The 18,252-nt window shown below is 36.2% G+C and overlaps 1 protein-coding gene across 3 annotated transcripts in view; it reads right to left on the bottom strand.

Annotated features, from left to right (window-relative positions):
* The window catches only part of CPD (carboxypeptidase D), a 53,989-nt gene that overhangs the window by 21,727 nt on the left and 14,010 nt on the right, over window positions 1-18,252 (bottom strand). For all 3 annotated transcript variants that reach the window (XM_036340887.1, XM_036340890.1, XM_036340889.1), the window contains exons 3-8: window positions 8,848-8,990; window positions 7,991-8,160; window positions 6,815-7,164; window positions 6,179-6,370; window positions 4,672-4,839; window positions 3,184-3,293 (exon numbers count right to left, since the gene is read on the bottom strand). In XM_036340887.1, the coding sequence (XP_036196780.1) occupies window positions 3,184-3,293; window positions 4,672-4,839; window positions 6,179-6,370; window positions 6,815-7,164; window positions 7,991-8,160; window positions 8,848-8,990 (1,133 nt within the window). The remainder of the gene's footprint in view (window positions 1-3,183; window positions 3,294-4,671; window positions 4,840-6,178; window positions 6,371-6,814; window positions 7,165-7,990; window positions 8,161-8,847; window positions 8,991-18,252) is intronic.

Below are 18,252 nucleotides of genomic sequence, written 5' to 3'. Positions count from 1 at the left end.
CCTTTGTGAAAAGAAAAAAATCAATTGACCATAACTGTAAGAATTATTTCTGGACTCTCAACTCTATTTCACAGTATCTTAATTACTGTAGCTTTGTAGTAAGTTTGAAATTGGGAAGTAGAAGGCTTTTAACTTTTGTAATTCTTCATTTTGGAGAGAACTTTGTCTTTTTCTTCCATTTCTTTCCTAAGGTCTATCAATTCTTCTTTATTCCTGTTTCTTTTTTTCCTGCTTTCATTTTTCAAATATATGAGCCTACATGGTTTTCCCTATTCTCAGTGTGTATCTGGGTATATTTAATCTGTCTAGAGTATAGACTTAGTTTTCCTTCTGCTGCTTGATTGTTTTTTTTGGTGGTGGTAAGGTTTCCTCAAGTGGTAAGTATGAAGTTTCATATCCTGATTTTCTGCAATAGTTCTCCATTCAGGTTTTGCATGATTCCTGGTTAACGGTACCCTTTTCTGTCAGTCTAGCAGTCGAGGTACTTTAGTGTGTGTGTTTGTTTTTTTTGTTTATTTGCCTTGGTGTAAGGATGGAGTTGCAAGTCCTCTGATTTTATGATTCTCCTCTATCTTGGTCAACCCTACATTTCCCCTTTTTTCTTTTATATATTTTTTATTTTCACCTTTACTATTCAATTGCCAAAGAGCACATCTTCATTTCATTTTGCCTTTCTCCCTCAGAAGCTATGAGTGGAAAGATTTCCCTTTAAATTGTGCATATCCTTTTATTTATTTATTTATTTATTTATTTATTATTTATTTATTTATTTATTTATTTATTTATTTATTTAAAAAATATATTTTATTGATTTTTTACAGAGAGGAAGGGAGAGAGATAGTTAGAAACATCGATGAGAGAGAAACATCGATCAGCCGCCTCCTGCACATCTCCCACTGGGGATGTGCCCGCAACCCAGGTACATGCCCTTGACCAGAATCAAACCTGGGACCCTTCAGTCCGCAGGCCAATGCTCTATCCACTGAGCCAAACCGGTTTCGGCTGTGCATATCCTTTTAAATCACACCAGATCTTTTAAGTTGTACTTTGAAATCTCATCCTTGTATTCCATTGCTCTCATCTGCCCAGTTACTTTTTTAATATTTTCAGATTTAGGGTGTATTTAATGTTTTGTGGTCATTCCAAATCACCTTTAGTCCTGCCCTTCATTAACTCCTCTCCTCTGACTTCACAGATTCTCTTGGTTTGCTTTTCCTTAAGCCTTGTGGTGGGGCAAAGGTGTGCTGGGCACATGTTAATCATGACAGATCACAACCAAGAGAAAGGAGGCTGTGAGTAAAGACTGAGGATTTTAATGATCACCTCTCTCATTTACAACAGAAAAAAATAAGGACAATGATATTCTAGAAGAGGCAGGTGTGGTAGGACCAAGTAATGGGGGAGAATATGGGTAAGACACAGATAAATATGAATCTGAATGAAATCACATCATGTTAAAGTTCTACTGTACTTCAAAGCAAAGTGATCGACTGGGTCTAAGAGGAGTAAAGCTGGGATTAGGAGGCTGAAGTAGAGGATAAAGGCTTAGAATCAAATGAGCCAGGGAGTCACGTAGCAAAACATGAAATGTTGCCAAGTAAAAGTGAGTGCTCAGCTGAAGTTAGAGAGCATACATATGTAATGTAGTCAATGGCCATGACTGCACGACATTTCTGGACTATACTTGGAATACTGGAATGGAAAAGAGATATGGTGATAATTACTACGGATTGGCAAGGCAGATATGTCAAAAGGGTATAAAACATCCTAAGGTGTGAGAGTACTACTGAAAGGTATGTCAGTGGGTCTTGGCTAAGTAGAAAACAAACAAATCAAAGAATTAAAGGCCAAAGAACATTTAAAAAGACTAAGAAACTAGAATTCACAATGAGGGTAAAGAGTGGGATTCTAAGAATAGGCACAGAATGTGACAGGGACATGTGCAAAATCTGACCATGTTAATTTTATGATTTTGGTATCCAATTCTCCTCATAATTCCATGTGCATCCCTCTAAAAATGCTGTGCCCAAAATAATAAATGCACTCCCCTGTTAGAAACTCTGCACACTCTCACAGGGTCTATATGTAGAGAATGAGCATGGGAAAGTGGAATGATGAAAGGCTGTGATTAGAGGACACAGAGTTGTAGTAATAGTCTTCATTATCTATAACCAATAAAGTCGGACTATCAGTAGTAAGATCAAAAATTGAAATAAACCTCATTCCAAGTCCCAACTTTTAACATTTTCAAATAATAGTTTTTAAATTAAACACACAAATATAACATTTCCGATTGTCAAAGTAATGTGTGTTCCCTATAGAAAGTTTAAAAAATACAGAAATTTCTACCGGCTTTCCTTTGTTATATGTTACTATAGACCAGGGGTGGGCAAACTTTTTGACTAGAGGGCCACAATGGGTTCTTAAACTGGACCGGAGGGCCGGAACAAAAGCATGGATGGAGTGTTTGTGTGAACTAATATAAATTCAAAGTAAACATCATTACATAAAAGGGTACGGTCTTTTTCTTTTTTAGTTTTATTCATTTCAAACGGGCCGAAGATTGACAATTTTTTTTTCTGTAAAGGGCCAGATAGTGAAAACTCCAGGATTTATAGGCTCTAAAGTATCTGTTGCAACTATTCAAATATGCTCTGTTTCTACTGAGATGACCGCAGCATTTTTCTTCTTTAGTATGTTAATATGGTGAATCAGACTGACTAATTTTCAAATGCTGCAATAGAAAGCAGCCATAGACAAAATGTAAAATGGATGTAGCTGTGTGTCAATAAAAATTTATTTGTAAAAACAGGTGATGGGCTGGATTTGGCCCCAGACTGTAGTTTGTCAAACCCTGTTTTAGACTACTTTGCTAGTTTTATAACTTAAGTACTTATCAAATGAAATAAACTAGTATGCCCTATGTTCTAGGTACTGTGCTAAAAACCATAGATGGAAAGACATTATCTAAGCTTAAAGGCTAATAGGGAAAAACATTTAGTATGTTCAAACATTGGGTGGGAAACAGAGGAGAAAAACTAATAAGGTTGCCCAGAAGGAATCATGGAAAGCTTAACCTTCCAAGAAAGCACCCGGCCTGCGTCCTGCAGGACTTTGTTTTCATGCATTTTTTTAAATGACAGAATTAGTTGTATAGCACGTCATGTATAAGCACAAGCTTACCTTGGAATAAGAAAGTGCTATTTGCTGAAACACAGCATCATCAGGTGATTTACTGTATGTTGCGAACCCTTGTTCATCATCATCAAAAGGGTAGTTAACCACCAAAGAACCTGCCAGAGAAAAGAGGAAAATGTATCATGTAATCTGTTTCAAGATAAATCATTAACATAAAGTAAGCTTTTCACAATACTGCCAGAGACAGAAAACCAATACAATTTTCCAAAGCTAATTTAATAGAAATGAAAAATTTACTCATTTCCTCAATAGAAAAATCAAAGTAATAAGTAAAATATTAAATAGCTATGCATGGCACTTAAAGCTTTCTTTCCTTAACTGGAAAGGTACTGGGAATTCACCTCAACTAATAGGTATAATTTACATGTCAGAACTGAAACCAGAAGTATACAGGCTTAATTTAAACAACTTTACTTTTATAATATTTAGGATCAGAAAAACTGAGCAAAATTTGAATATTTTCTCAGTAAAATTCAGATATGTACAAGGCTGTGAAATTTTAAAATAAGGAGGAATCCTTGGCTCCTTTCCTCAGCTGCCGGGTAAGGTGCTGGGTGCTTCTGAGGAAGCTAAGGCTGCACTGGTGTGAGGCCCTCACTTCATCAGGCTGCCCGCCAGCACTTGCCCAGCACACCCAGACCATGGCCTCCTTCTAGGAGCTTGTCTGCATCTATTCAGCCCTCAGCCCTCATCCTACACATTTTATTTGTCTACTCATCAGCAGATGGACATTTGGGTTGTTGGTCCTTTTTATTATTATAAGTAATGCTACTGTGAACATTCATGTACAAGTTTATGTGTAGACACAGGTTTTCAATTCTCTTGGGTACTGACACTGTCTCTCTTTTATTCACACAACCCTAGTTGGACGTTGTGATCATTTTTCATCTTGATCTTTCATCCTATTCAACTGATCAATTCCTGATGAATGATATGGACATGTATAAGCTCAGACAATACATGAGAATGAGGTCACTGTGCTGCAGTTAAATATATATAGTAAGTAATAGATAAGAAAATGTCAAAATTTAAACTTACATAAAAGAGTTTATTATTCAACTTTAGGGAGAAATAGGACTAAACATTTGGATCTGTTAGTGTTTAATTTTTATAAATGACGAATGTTATCAAATTCCCAGTGAGAGGGGTAAATATAAAACACTTGTGAGGGATAAATATAAAGCACTTGAAGAACTGAGTGAGAGAAAAAAAAAAGGAGAAGGGGAGGGAGAGGGAGAAAGAACTGGTGGGGAGAAGAGTATGGGAGGAGTGGGGAGAAAGGAAGGGGCAAAACAAGGTAGGAAATTGGCTTAAAAAGTTATGAAAAGGGACTTTATTATTGTCTGCCATAAAAGCAATAACAGGATACCCGTTTTAAGATAGCCTAGGACTTTATTAAATAGGTAAAATTTCACCAGGATTTTCAAATGCTCTCATCGAGACTTAATTAGTAGAATATCAAGTTGCTATTACCTCCATGCAGGTTTGCTGACAGCACAAATGGATAGGCCTTCATCCAGCTCATTACAGCAATGGTTTCTGGTTGGGTTGGATCTGTGATCTGAACAAACTGGTCTGGGAAATTTCGGTTCAAGTCAAAGTTGTTGCTGTTGTTTCTGCCAATTACACTTATTGAATCTCCTATATGATAAAGGATTCAAATTTAAGCCATGTTTCACTTACATTTTACACATACTGCTTCAGCTATCTTAACTCAAGGGTAAGTGTGAACACATCAGGCTTCACTATGACCAATCACACTATAATTAAAATTCACATCTTTTTTACATTATACATTTAAAAAATTCACCTCTTCCAAATCTTTTGAGCAGAGAGGTAAATCATTTTCTTTTCACTTCTGCCCTCTGGTCATACTTTGAGGGGAAAAACATCCAACTATACACATTATATTAAAGTATTACTCAATTGTCAACAATCCACATATAATGACATGATCACAATGTTGAGTGGGCATGACTGATCCCAGAGGGACTCTATTGTGCAGGTATACAGGCTACTAAAACAGCACAAAGAAACAGACCATTTGAAAATAAGAAAATTGTGGATCGCATTGAAGTAATCACAAAAAGGTAAAGTTAGCCAAGGATGTAGTTGGAAGTTTAACTGATGGGGGGAAAAGGGTTACACTTAAGCTTACTCCATTTTATTACGGGATGGGAGCCCTATTATTGTTGTTATAATGAGAAAATAGTGTAAGTGCATAAAGAAGACATATTGGAGGGCTTACTAGTAGTAAGTAGTTCCACTCCACCTTTCAGTAGGTCTCAAGGGAGGAATGTGAGAGGAATTTGTGAAGCTACAAAGGATGAGGTCCTTAGGGAGGGAATTTGAAATAACTATATATGAGAACCTGGTCGTTCAATAGTTGATTCAGTGTTCACTCAGTGAGAGCACTAAATCATGTGGCTGCATATTCATATCGTGGTACCTATGCTACGCACTGGTATCATTGCCTGGAAGGGACCACAGCTTGGGAGAGAAGGATTCTCACTCTCCTAGTGTTCTGCATAAGGTGGCCTGTGTAAGAAGTTGCTCTCCAGGCCCCAGGAGAGATGGGCTAGCCCAGAGGAGGCAAAGGAATGGGAAATTAATAACTTAGCAGATTTAGAACATGCATGGGAAGTAGAATGTGGACTCAAAAGATATTTGGTTTAAGTTTTCACTTATGAGATAAAGTTCCTGAAATAATTAAATGAGAATCAGTGTTAAAATGGAACAATTTGTAAAAATCTTAACTATTTTTAGTAAGTAAGAGAAATTATCAAAGTAAAGAACTCCATTAAATACAAACTTGATCACATTATTGTTGAATGAACTGGTCTTACAAGAATACAAAAGCTGGAACCAATTATGAAGAAATTCGAGGAAAACAGCTAGTTCAAATTCTCTTCTATCTCCAAATAATCATACCATATAATAACAAAAAAAGATTAAACAGTAATAAACAGTTATTCTTTACCTTCCTGAGCCTTTTCATACCCATCAGGATTCATGGATGGCATAAGGTGAATTCTAGTGCTACGAACCAAATCTGTAACTTCAGGGTCTGTTCCAAAGTTCTTACAAAGGTATTCAATGAGGTTCAATAGCAGTTCTCGTCCAACCACTTCATTTCCATGCATGTTTCCAATGTACTTAAATTCTGGTTCACCTGAAAACAAAGTAATCATATAGAAGACTTTTTCCCTTTCCATTTATCATGAACTCTCTTTACTTTTTCCCAAACATATGCAAAGACACTGAACCAAAAATTTAAGAAAAGATATATCTTTCAATAGAAGCAGGAAAAAGCATCTTATAAAGCAGCTTCCTTACTAAAATATCTGTCTAAGCAGGCTCAGAGCATATATACATGCCATATACTATGAAAATAAAAACACCATTAGCAGAAAGAATATAATCTATGCAGTATCTTAAATATTGTATCTAATAGGGGTTATTAAATGAATTTTCTTCTTTTCTGGCAAGATTGGTTACATTTTCTTTGTTCCAGTTACACATACCATAGGTGACCTTTCAGACAAAACATAGCAATATTGTAGTACATAGATCTGAGAGGCACGACTAAAATTATGTGTAAGACCACATTACTTACCTGATTCATGGATACCCGGATTATCAGATATCTCCATTACATAAAGTTCTCTTGACTCTACTGATTTTCCCAATGAGTAGAGCCGGGTGATGTTAGGATATTCATTGGCAAACCTTCTCAAGAAGATTTCCATGTCAGGGAAATGGTGGTGGCGGAAGTCCTTTGGCTGAATTGGCTGGTGGGAGGATTGTGTTCCAGGCAAAGGATTAAGTATAGTGACTGTGCTCACAGTTATTACAGCCTCTGTTGTGTCAAGGATTACCGAGGTCACAGTTGGCCCCAGGGAAAAATTCACCTTTGTAGCTGGTCCTTCTTTCACTATTATATTATTAATAGTCAGTGGCATATACCTGAAAAAAAAATATTTGAAAAAGTAGATGGCTTGGAGTTAAATTAACACACACACTGCTTTAACATTATAAAAGCACAATACTCACCAAACTCTAGCACTCAGTGGTCTATCAAAACTCAACTAAATAAACATAAATGTATAATTTCAAGACTTTTAGGATATTATCACAGACTCCCCATTTACGTCCTTAAAGAACTATTTCTCTTACCATCTACCAGGTTCCAGATTAGAATGCTTACAAGAAAACACTTTAAAGGAGAGAACTGAAAGATGGAGTTCATTAATCCACTGTCACCATTGCTATAATACTCAAAGAAAGGATAAATTATCCAATTCTTTGCAGTGCCTTATTAAACTGACACTCCAACTATTCCAAATGTTAAAAATTAAATTAAAGATTATCAATTAAATCTTTAGCAAACTGATCTTATAGGAACGTTTCTAGGGAAGGTGAGAAACCACTCATTTCATATATTGGAAAGAAAATGATAAAGACAGCTCTCAAAACGCCTTTTACAAAGCTCAGAGTTTCTGATACCCTGGTATTCAGTTGCCTTGAAGCAACGCTTTTCAGAGCTGACCATCTTTTCAAGCTTTTAAAACTGTCCTTCCTCTCAATTTTACCATTATGCCTCCTATTCAGTTGTACTATTAGGCTATGTGACAAAAGACTCCACAGTAGTATTTTCTCATTATAAAAGGAGGGGAATCAGAAAACAAGGAAAAGATAACAGCCAGATACATTAAATAATATTTCCTAGACTATATTTCTGTCTTAGATATAAACAAAGGTTTGGTATTTAGAGTCTAATTTAAATTCTTACCCAGTTAAAACTGCTGTAATGTTGTAAGTTCCAGGAACAAGCAATCTGTGGAAATCACCAAATGTGCCTGTTGTAATATTATGATTAATACCAGCTACGGAGATGGTTGCATTCTCTAAGCCAGATCCCGTTACTGAGTCTTTAACAAATCCTGTAACTCCAATGTGGACCTAAAAAACAAGAATCAAAGCAGACTGCTCAGAGGCAATCAATTTGGAAGGTAAGAAAATATAACCTTTCTGCGTTGACACAGAATTCCTAAAAAAATAAGGCAACTCCTCTATCTCCCTGAAATACTTTTCAATCCCTTCAAGTTAAATAAACTACAGATAAAAATATTAAATCCTTAAATTTAAGTCATATGTATCTGAAATCTACATTGGTAATGTGCTTTTGAAATTTCCTCTCCTCAAAGCCAGACTTCCAATTTTCTCAACAAGACATAAGTGATAATTTCTGTTATATCCAATAGTGTATTAGCTTGTCTGATGCTTAAATTAAACTTATGTTCATGGTGCATATAGTGGTAAAGGTCCTCTAGCAAGTATGATCACATGACATTGTAAAAACCTGGTAGTACAAATTTGGCTATTATTTCAGTTTGCCAAAGCATTTACGACAGTTAAAGAAAGCTCTCAGGAGGAAAAGAGCTGGGGGAGAGGGCAAGGAGGTACAACTAGAATATGTTCTAATAAAGTCTAACATAATAGTTTTTAAAGATAAGCTACCATTTTAAATAATAAAAACAGATGAAGGGTATCTAGTATAATTGTTATTCATATGCAACTGAATTCCCCCTTACTCAATCCATTATTTCCATACCCCAACCTTCCAAACCTTCCAGTCACTACTTTTACCTTTTCAATCAATGTGATCAAAGACTCACGATTGTTCTCCCATTCTTGTTGAAGCTGCGAAGCAGGTGGGTACTTGCAACAAGACAGTTCCAATGTGATCTCAAAACAGTTGGCCCATATGTAATTATAATCCTGCATACCACCTGCAACAAGAAGGAAAAGGTAAGTTTACTCTCAGGATTCTACTCTCAAAAAGACCAAAGAAATTAAATCTGCTATCTCTGAATGTATACATTTTCTTTTCATTAAATTGTTTGAAACTGAAGACGGTTCTTGAATTACTGAGGAGACTAAGAAGGAAGGTTAAAGACATATATATTGAAAATGAATATACATAAAGAAAATATATCTGATTGATAGGATAAACAGTTATGAATAACATGAACATATCAGTTAATAACAATAGCAATCATGATAACAACTCTACATGCTAGACATATTCTACAAGCTTCATCTTTACAACTATAAGCGGTAGTTATTACTCTTTCACCCATTTTACAGATGTGAGGCACAGCGAGGTTAAAATTTTTGACAGAAAGAACATGAAGGATCAATGTGATCTTAAAGTTGTCAAGGACATTCATGCCAAAGTGTTATTAAGTGCCTACTATTCTAACTGTACTTCCCTTTATCAAGTTGGCACAAGAAAAAAAAGGCTGTATATAGGGTGGTGCAGCTACACAAATTGGGGGATTAAAAAAACCAAGACATAAGAAACCCTTTCAAAATGTGTTTAATGGAAGAGGGAAGCAAATAGGGGAATAAGCACTCACAGTCAGGCACCTTCACTATCTCTACACCTTTGAAAGCCCACACATTCATTCTGTAGAAAGTCTGTGGTATTACCTTATCATTCCTGAGTTTGATTCCCACCCAGGTTGGGGGTTGTTTCTTGTGGGGAGCATGCAGGAGGCAACTGATTGATATTTCTCTCTCTTTCTCTTTCTCTCTTCCCTCATCCCCCACCCCACCCTCTTCTCTCTCCCAAAATCAATAAAAGCATTTCTTTGGGTGAAGATTAAAAAATCATTTGATTTTTAAAAATAGACTTTATTTTAGGTTCACAGAAAAACTGAGGCAGAAGATACAGAGATTTCCCATATACCCCTGCTCCCACACACACATAGTCTCCATTACCCACCCCCTGCCCCACCAGAAGGTGCATTTGTTACAACCGATAAACCTACATCAATACATCATTACTACATTAGGGTTCACTCTTGTTGGACAAATGTATAATGCCATATTTCCCATGTATTCTGGGAAGAGAAAGTCTATTGATATCTCCACATAGATGCATTATAGTATCATACAGAGTAGTTTCACTGTCCTAAAATCCTGTGCTCTGCCTATTCATCCCTTCTTCCCCGCTAATCCTTGCCAACCACTGATCTTTTTACTATCTCCATATGGTTTTGCCTTTTCCAGATGTCATATAGCTGGAATCATACACGATGTATCCTTTTCACATTGTTTTCTTTCATTTAGTAATAGGTAAAGGTTTCTCCATGTCTTTTTATAGCTTAATTGCTCATTTCTTTTAGCGCTGAATACTATGCCACTGTTTGGCTGTACCATAGTTTATTTATTCATTCATTCACTTACAGAAAGTCATCTTGGTTGGTTCCACATTTTGGCAATTATGAATAAAGTTGCTATAAACATCTGTGTGCAGGTTTTTGTGTGGATGTTTTCAACTCCTTTGGGTAAATAAATTCCAAGGGCCTCAATTTGAATGTATTAAATTTGAGGTGCCCATTAAGCATCTATGTGAGATATCAAATAGACATTCTCTTCCCAGAATATATGCAGGTTTATAACCACCACAAGCTCTGTAACCATTTTTTCTTATAAAATAAGGTATCCATCTTTGGACCTTCTCTTATCTTCTAGTTACTAGTATCTTGCACTCACTTTGGGTCTCATAGGAAACCGGTGAGATGCTGAGTTTCATATCCCTACCCAGTCATATTTAGTCATTAAGTGATGCTAGTCACTTTTAGTCATAGTTGACCTACAATTAATTATCTTTGCTAACTCTAACTTGTATGTAAACATATGGACATATACATGCTATTCATTGTACATATTTATTACTCTTTTCCAATTTTTATTATGATATTAATCACAGTACAATGGTCACTGTGTGTCAGACATTATACTAAGATTATAGAGATTTATAAATAAGAAACATACTTTCATTCAGAGTTTTGAGTCTTAGTGAGGAAGCAGAACACAGAACACATAAAAATAACAATTTCAGAGCAATGCAAGTGTGAAGTAATCTAAGTTTTTTGCATAGGTAAAACTTAATTGCTGTGCTAAATTACAAAAATGGTCAAACTCACATTTTTTAATTATGCCTGAGGCAGTGAAGTAGATGACTTATAACATTATAATCACCAGGTTTGAGTTTTATTATTCTTTTATCTGTCCCTTAATTGTTTAACTTCAGTAGCAATTTAAGAAATAACAGCTAAGAGCAAGAAGACTAAGTTTACAGTAATAGTGTTATGTAATCAGCTTTCTAGAGTAACTTTAGTAGGACTGTAACTAGCCAGCTCCAATCAACGACCCGTACAAATATATTCCCAGTATAGGGGGTAGGAAAGGACAGTGTTTGTTTTTTAATGTAGTTTCCAAAAGAGGAAATTACATTCAGTGGTCACTAGTCCCAAAGATCACACACTGTTTTCTAAAGTGTCTGTGCTGTTTCACATTCCCACCAGCATTGTATGAATGCTCCAGTTGCTCTGCAAGTCACCCAATAAGATGGTGAAGCAACTGATCAGCTCTTTCAATTTTAAGTATACCAGTGGGTGTGTAGTGGTATCTCATAGTGATTTTAATTTGTAATCCCTTGTTAACTAATGATATTGTACATCCTTTCATGCGTTTATTTATCATATATTTTGGAAGACTTTGGAAACCACAGACCATAGTGAGATTACAGAGAGCAGGGGGCTCAAAAAAGGGATCCCATATGAGCTCATGGGCTCAACCCTGAAATGTACATGTGAGTCTGACTCTAAACAGCATACCAAAAGCACTGAAGTAAAGTACAGACCACTGCCCATGTCCCAGACGGGTCCCTGGGTGGTACTCACACAGGCAGAACTGAATAGACAGTGCAAAGGCTTTGAAAACTGAGCTGATACTAGAATCACAGCCCACAGAAGGTGAATCAAAACTTGCAAAACCTAACTGGGCCATTCACTGCTGGGACAAATTAACAAAAAATTACTATTTATGTAATACTTAAACCAGGCGCAGATCTTATAAGATTCACAATGTCCAGGATATGATCCAAAATTATTTGACATTTAAAGAACCATGAAAATGTCAACAACTCACAAGGAAAAAATAATCAATAGATACCAACCCCAAGATGACGCAAATGTTGGAATTATCAGATTAACCTTAAAGCAATTATGATAGTCATGCTTTAAGGAAGAGTAAACATTCTTTTTTTTTTTTAATCCTTACCCTAGGATATTTTCCCATTGATTTTTAGAGAGAGTGGAAGAGAGAGGAAATGTCGATGTGAGAGAAACACATCAATTGGTTGCCTCCTGCAGGAGCCCTGACCAGGGCCCGGGCTGGGGAGGAGCCTGCAACCCAGGTACGTGCCCTTGACCAAAATGCAACCTAGGACTCTTCAGTCCACAGCCAACACTCTAGGCACTGAGCATACCAGCTAGGGCGCAGAGTAAACATTCTTGAAATGAAATAAAAGAAACAGAAGACATAAAAAAGAACAAAATAGAAATTTCATTTTTTTCTTTATTTTGTTTTCCCCATAACCACTTATCCCCCCATACTCTCTTACACCTCCATCCAGCCCCTTTCCCCTTGAAATCATGACAACTATAATAACCAAAATTTTAAAATTTACTTGATGAGTTCAACAGAGGAATGGAAATGACCAGGGGAGTGAGTTAACTTGAAGATAGATAAATAGAAATTACCCAGTTAGAACAACAAAGAAAAAGAAGTTAAAAAGAAAACAGAAGGAGTTTTAAGGATAACACCAAAAGGTCTAACATTCTTATCGTTAATCTTGGAAGGAGAGAAAAAAGTGTGACATGGTGAAAAAAAATGTTGAAGAAATAATGGCAGAAAACTCCCCAAATCTGGCAAAACACATAAACTTACATTTCAAGTAACTCAGAAAATCCCAAACTGGATAAACTCAAAGAAATTCATGCCTAGATATTCACAATCAGACTGCTGAAAACTAAACATAAAGGGAAAAAATCTTTAAAAGTAGGGAACAACAATTCAAATGATGGTCAATTTCTCCTCAGAGGCCATGGAGGCCAGAAGGCACAAAATGTTTTTTTATTAAAAAGAAAAGAAAAATAATCAGAACCGTCAAGCCAGAACCTAGAGTTTTATATTCAGTGAAAATATCCTTCAGAGAATTCAGGCAAAAAGACATTCTCAGTGAAGGAAAACAAGAATCTGCCACAAGCAGACTTGCTTTAAAAGAAATGCTAAAGAATGTTCTTCAGGCAGAAGAGAAATGATACCAGAGAAAAACTTGGAATGTCAATGATAAAGAAAACAAATGGTTGCCCCAGATAGGTGGCTCAGTTGGTTGGAGCATCATCTATACACCTAAAGATCTCAAGTTTGATTCCCACCCAGGTTGGGGGTTGTTTCTTGTTGGGGTGCATGCAGGAGGCAACTGATTGATATTTCTCTCTCTTTCTCTTTCTCTTCCCTCGCCCTCCCCCCACCCCACCCCACCTTCCTCTCTCTCTCTCAAAATAAAAGCATATCCTTGGGTGAAGATTGAAAAAAAGAAAAGAAAACCACTGATTTAGACTATATCCTATATTCACAGGAGGAGTTGACAAAAAAGAAAAAAAGACAAAAGGTATGAAATTTGCTTTTAAACCTGCCTACTTTTATCCAGAATTTTCTATGCTCAGAAAAATTAAATACAATGTACTATGAAACCTATAATGCTTTCATTCTTTTATCAATGTCAAAGAACAAGGCTAAAATTTGTTACCCATTAGGAATCTGTCCAGTACTATAACGAACTGTGATCAATACTAATTGTTGATCTGATTAAAAGATCTTCTCATACCCATTAATTTGTTTCAATCCATTTGTCTCACAATTAGTCTCCACATGCTTTAAGATACCCAATTCCTCTTTATCATGAAGCAGTCCCCATTACTGTTGTTACTACAGAGAGATCTAGCGTTTGGGGTCGGGGGTGTGTAGCCCTTAAATACATTCAACCCTTCATTCAAAGTTGGGGCACTAATGATTCACACTCACGTTTCAAGCAGAAAAGCCAACTGAAAAAGTATAGTCAACACTTCAGTGTTAAGAAAAACACAAGTTTTTCTTTAACTTGCCTCAGGAGGCCAACTATAATGTATCAAACTGTATCACACAAGAATTGTATAAATCTTTTAGAAAAAAAAACCCTGCAATGTATTTTTTTTATTAGAAGAAGGATTTTAGAGTGTAGAAATATAGATAGGCAATTTCCACTCTATATTTAAATTTGAAGCTTATTGTTATTTCTTAAATAAAACTACTTTAACAGATAGTGAGAAGTTCTCCCAACTTTGGGTTTGTGAATAATTATTTATAGATATTGAGTTATTAAGTGATGGTTTTGTAATCCTTAAGATATTTTTTAAAAGCTAATTAGCATGATCATAAAAATTATTAAGTGTAACATCTGGGTCAAATGAATGGAAAAAACAAATGTTGCCCTTGAAAAAAAAATTCCCCATATTCTTGGTCTTTAAATTCAACTACATTTTGACCAACTCTTAACTGAATTTGGTCTTTGTATTTAGAAACCTATCTTATGAAAATCTACTTCCTTCACCACTCCCACTGAATATATATTTGCCAGTGATGATTCTGCAAAGGTAAACTAAGTTACAGTCCTGCATCTGTTTGCAGTTTTATCTGACTGAGTCAACAGTCTCTCACACACAGCTCTTTGAACAGAATTTTCCTTTTTTTACTTAAAAAAAAAAAAAAAGTACTCTCCCAGCTCTCTACATCCTGAGTTAAATAGAAAAAAAAGGGGGGGGGGATGGGAAGAAAGCACATCTAATTTTAGACATCAGATCTGAAAATCTAGGGGCCAAATCCTAAAATCCTTTTTAGTGTTTGGTTCTCAGTCTTTCATGTAAGTCTTACTTTCATGCAAGTCTTAAGATCATATTACCAAATACATAACTGCACTGCTCCTAGATGTCAGATTTTATATTCAGCTATATTTCAGTTTATTAAAGCAAATATTCTGTTTGAGTATTGTTTTACCTTTTTGTTTTCCTTTTAAATTAGGTGGCACTCAGATTAAAAAAAAAGAAAAAGGAAGAATGAGGTCAAATCAGCTCCTTAATGTATAAGATCAGACAAGACCAAATGCACTTTATTAATGCACATTTGCTTATCAATAGTATTCTTAAAACATGAACAACCGGCTGAGAATATCTGAACTATCACCATTCTTTTTTAAAAAATACATTTATTGACTTTTAGAGAGAGAGAAAGAGAGACATAAACATTGATGTGAGAGTGAAACATCAATAGGATGCCTCCTGCACACCCCCCATTAGGAACTGAGACTGAACCCAAGCATGTGCCTGACTGAGAATTGAACAGGCAACACTTTGGGGTACAGGACAACATCCAACCAATTGAGCCACACCAGCCAGGGCTGAACTATCAGCATTCTCTCTCTCTTTCTTTTTTTTTTAGATCAGCATTCTTTAAAGAAAAGGTCCCAGTATGAAATGCCAGAAGCGCATTCCCTTTGGAGGTGAAAAAGCACCCATTTGTATTTGTGTGTATGTATGTGTGTGGATATATACATACATTCATACACACACACACACACACACACACACACACACACACATATATATATAGTCTTAGATAGATAGATAGTCATGTGCTATTTAATGATGGGTATACATTCTGAGAGATGCGTTGTCAGGTGATTTTATTGTACAAACATCATAGGGTGTACTTACACAAATCTAGATGGTCTAGCCTACTACACACCTAGGCTATGTGATACAGCCTATTGCTCCTAGGCTAAAAACCTGTACAGCATGTTACTGTACAAAACAGCACGAGATTAAACCAAGCGCAAGAGAAAATGGCGCAATCAAGAAACTTAGTAAACACCAGATGATTGAGGCTCCTGGTGTTTTACAGGGCATACTGTTTTACAGCAAACTTTTTTCTATAAGTAGAAAGAGTACACTCTAAAATAATGTTAAAAAGGTAAAGAAGAACCTCGGTTGCTCAAACTTAATTCATTCCGGAAGGCTGTTCGAAAAGCGATTTGTCAGAAAACAGAATCATTTTTTCTCATTAGAAATAATGTAAATTGAATTAATCCTTTCCAAACCCCCAAATAATTCCCTGCTCTAACCTTTCTTATATACAGTACATGTCTAATGCACTGTTTAATCTAACAAAAAGGACATAAAATATAAATAAAAATTTAATAAAAAGGAAATGAAATGTATAATAAAAAATGAAAATGTATATACACATTAGAACTTACCTTTAATGTTGAGAACTACTGATGACTGAACATGGAGAAGAGGGAAGAAGGGATGGAGGGGTGGAGGGATGGAAGGATGTTACTGTTTGGAAGGGGAATCCCCTTCCATAAAAAAAGGTAGTTGTTCTTCTGGGGTTATTTCTTACTTTTGTGCCTTTGCTCCACTAGAACTTGCTTCAGGCTCCCTGGGTCTCTGTCTCACTATAAACCTATCCAATGGCATTTGTTTTTGCCTGCGTTTTAACACCTGCCTGAAGTGAAACACTGCATTGTCATTGAACAAGTTTATCATACGGTTTGCTGCTATTTTGTCAGGGTAATATTTCTCAATAAATATTCACAGCACAATTTCCCGATATGTTAACAATGTGAGGTTTAGCGGTAAACTGACTCAAACTCATGCATTCTCTCCTTTATTTGTCACCTGAAAGACATGTGACTAATCATACAGGTATCAGCATGAAAAGGTTGTCTGGTTGAGAACCAAAGTTTTGTTCGACAACCAAGATATTATTTTACATGAACAAACTGTTCGAGAACCAAATTGTTTGAGATGGGAGATGTTCGAGAACTGAGGTTTGACTACATAGTAAATAAATAAGCCAGTAACATAGTTGTTTATTATCCTTATAAAATATTATGTACTATACAGTTATGTACAGTACATAATACTTTTATATGACTGTCAGCGCAGGTTTGTTTACACCAGCATCACCACAAACACAGGAGTAATGCACTACGACGATGTTATAATGGCTACAACATCGCTATTTCAGCTCTATTGTAATCTTATGGGACCAGTGTCACATATGTGGTCTGTTACTGACCTAAACATAATTATACAGTACATAACTGTGTGTGTGTGTGTGTGTGTGTGTGTGTGTGTGTAAATTTCTGGTTCCAAGCAATTAAATTATGCCAGGAAACAATATCAATTCAATTTTCAAAATCATGTACACTGCCATGCTTTTTACATCTCCCATAACTCCTAAATTTCTTTATCATCTTCACCTCCCTATCAAGCTCCAAAGCCTATTTCTCAACTGCTCATTGGGTACTTGTAACTATTATATGAAGTACCATCTCCAATTTTCACTCCTCTCCCAGCTAAAGAGAAAAAACACACACACTCAATGACAGAGATGGGATTCAAACCCAAAGCAGCAGGATTCCAAAGCGCTGCTCTTAGGCACTACACTACACTGCCTTCGAGTCCACCTATCTTCAGGAAAATAGTGGGATTACTTGTCCTTTTAAAAATTTTATAAGTTTAAAGAGGGCAATTCTTAAAAGCTGACCTAAACTACAATTCAGTTTCATTAAATTTACTTTGGAATAAACATACTAAACCAGTGATGGTAAACCTATGACACGTGTGTCAGAGGTGACACGCGAACTCATTTTTTTGGTTGGTTTTTCTTTGTTAAATGGCATTTAAATATATAAAATAAATATCAAAAATATAAGTCTTTGTTTTACTATGGTTGCAAATATCAAAAAATTTCTATATGTGACACAGCACCAGAGTTAAGTTAGGGTTTTTCAAAATGCTGACAAGCAGAGCTCAAAAGGTTCGCCATCACTGTACTAAACCATCCTCTCTAATAATAGACAAACATGGTAATTGACCATACCTTCGCTATGGCTCCCACTGGCTAATCAGAGCGATATGCAAATTAACTGCCAACAAAGATGGTGGCTAATTTGCATACTGTAGGCAGGGCGGGACAGCGGGAGCCGCCATCCCATCCAGGTCTGCGACCATCCAGGCCCCTGTGTGCAGCCCGGGCGGCGGGGACTCAGGCGGGGCGCAGTGATCTCGAGGCCCCGCCCCGTGTGCGGCC

This window comes from Myotis myotis, unplaced genomic scaffold, assembly GCF_014108235.1.
Source record: "Myotis myotis isolate mMyoMyo1 unplaced genomic scaffold, mMyoMyo1.p scaffold_m19_p_17, whole genome shotgun sequence".
Lineage (NCBI taxonomy): Eukaryota > Metazoa > Chordata > Mammalia > Chiroptera > Vespertilionidae > Myotis > Myotis myotis.
The sequence above is the reverse complement of the archived record's forward strand: the minus strand, read 5'-3'. Positions and strand labels throughout refer to the sequence as shown.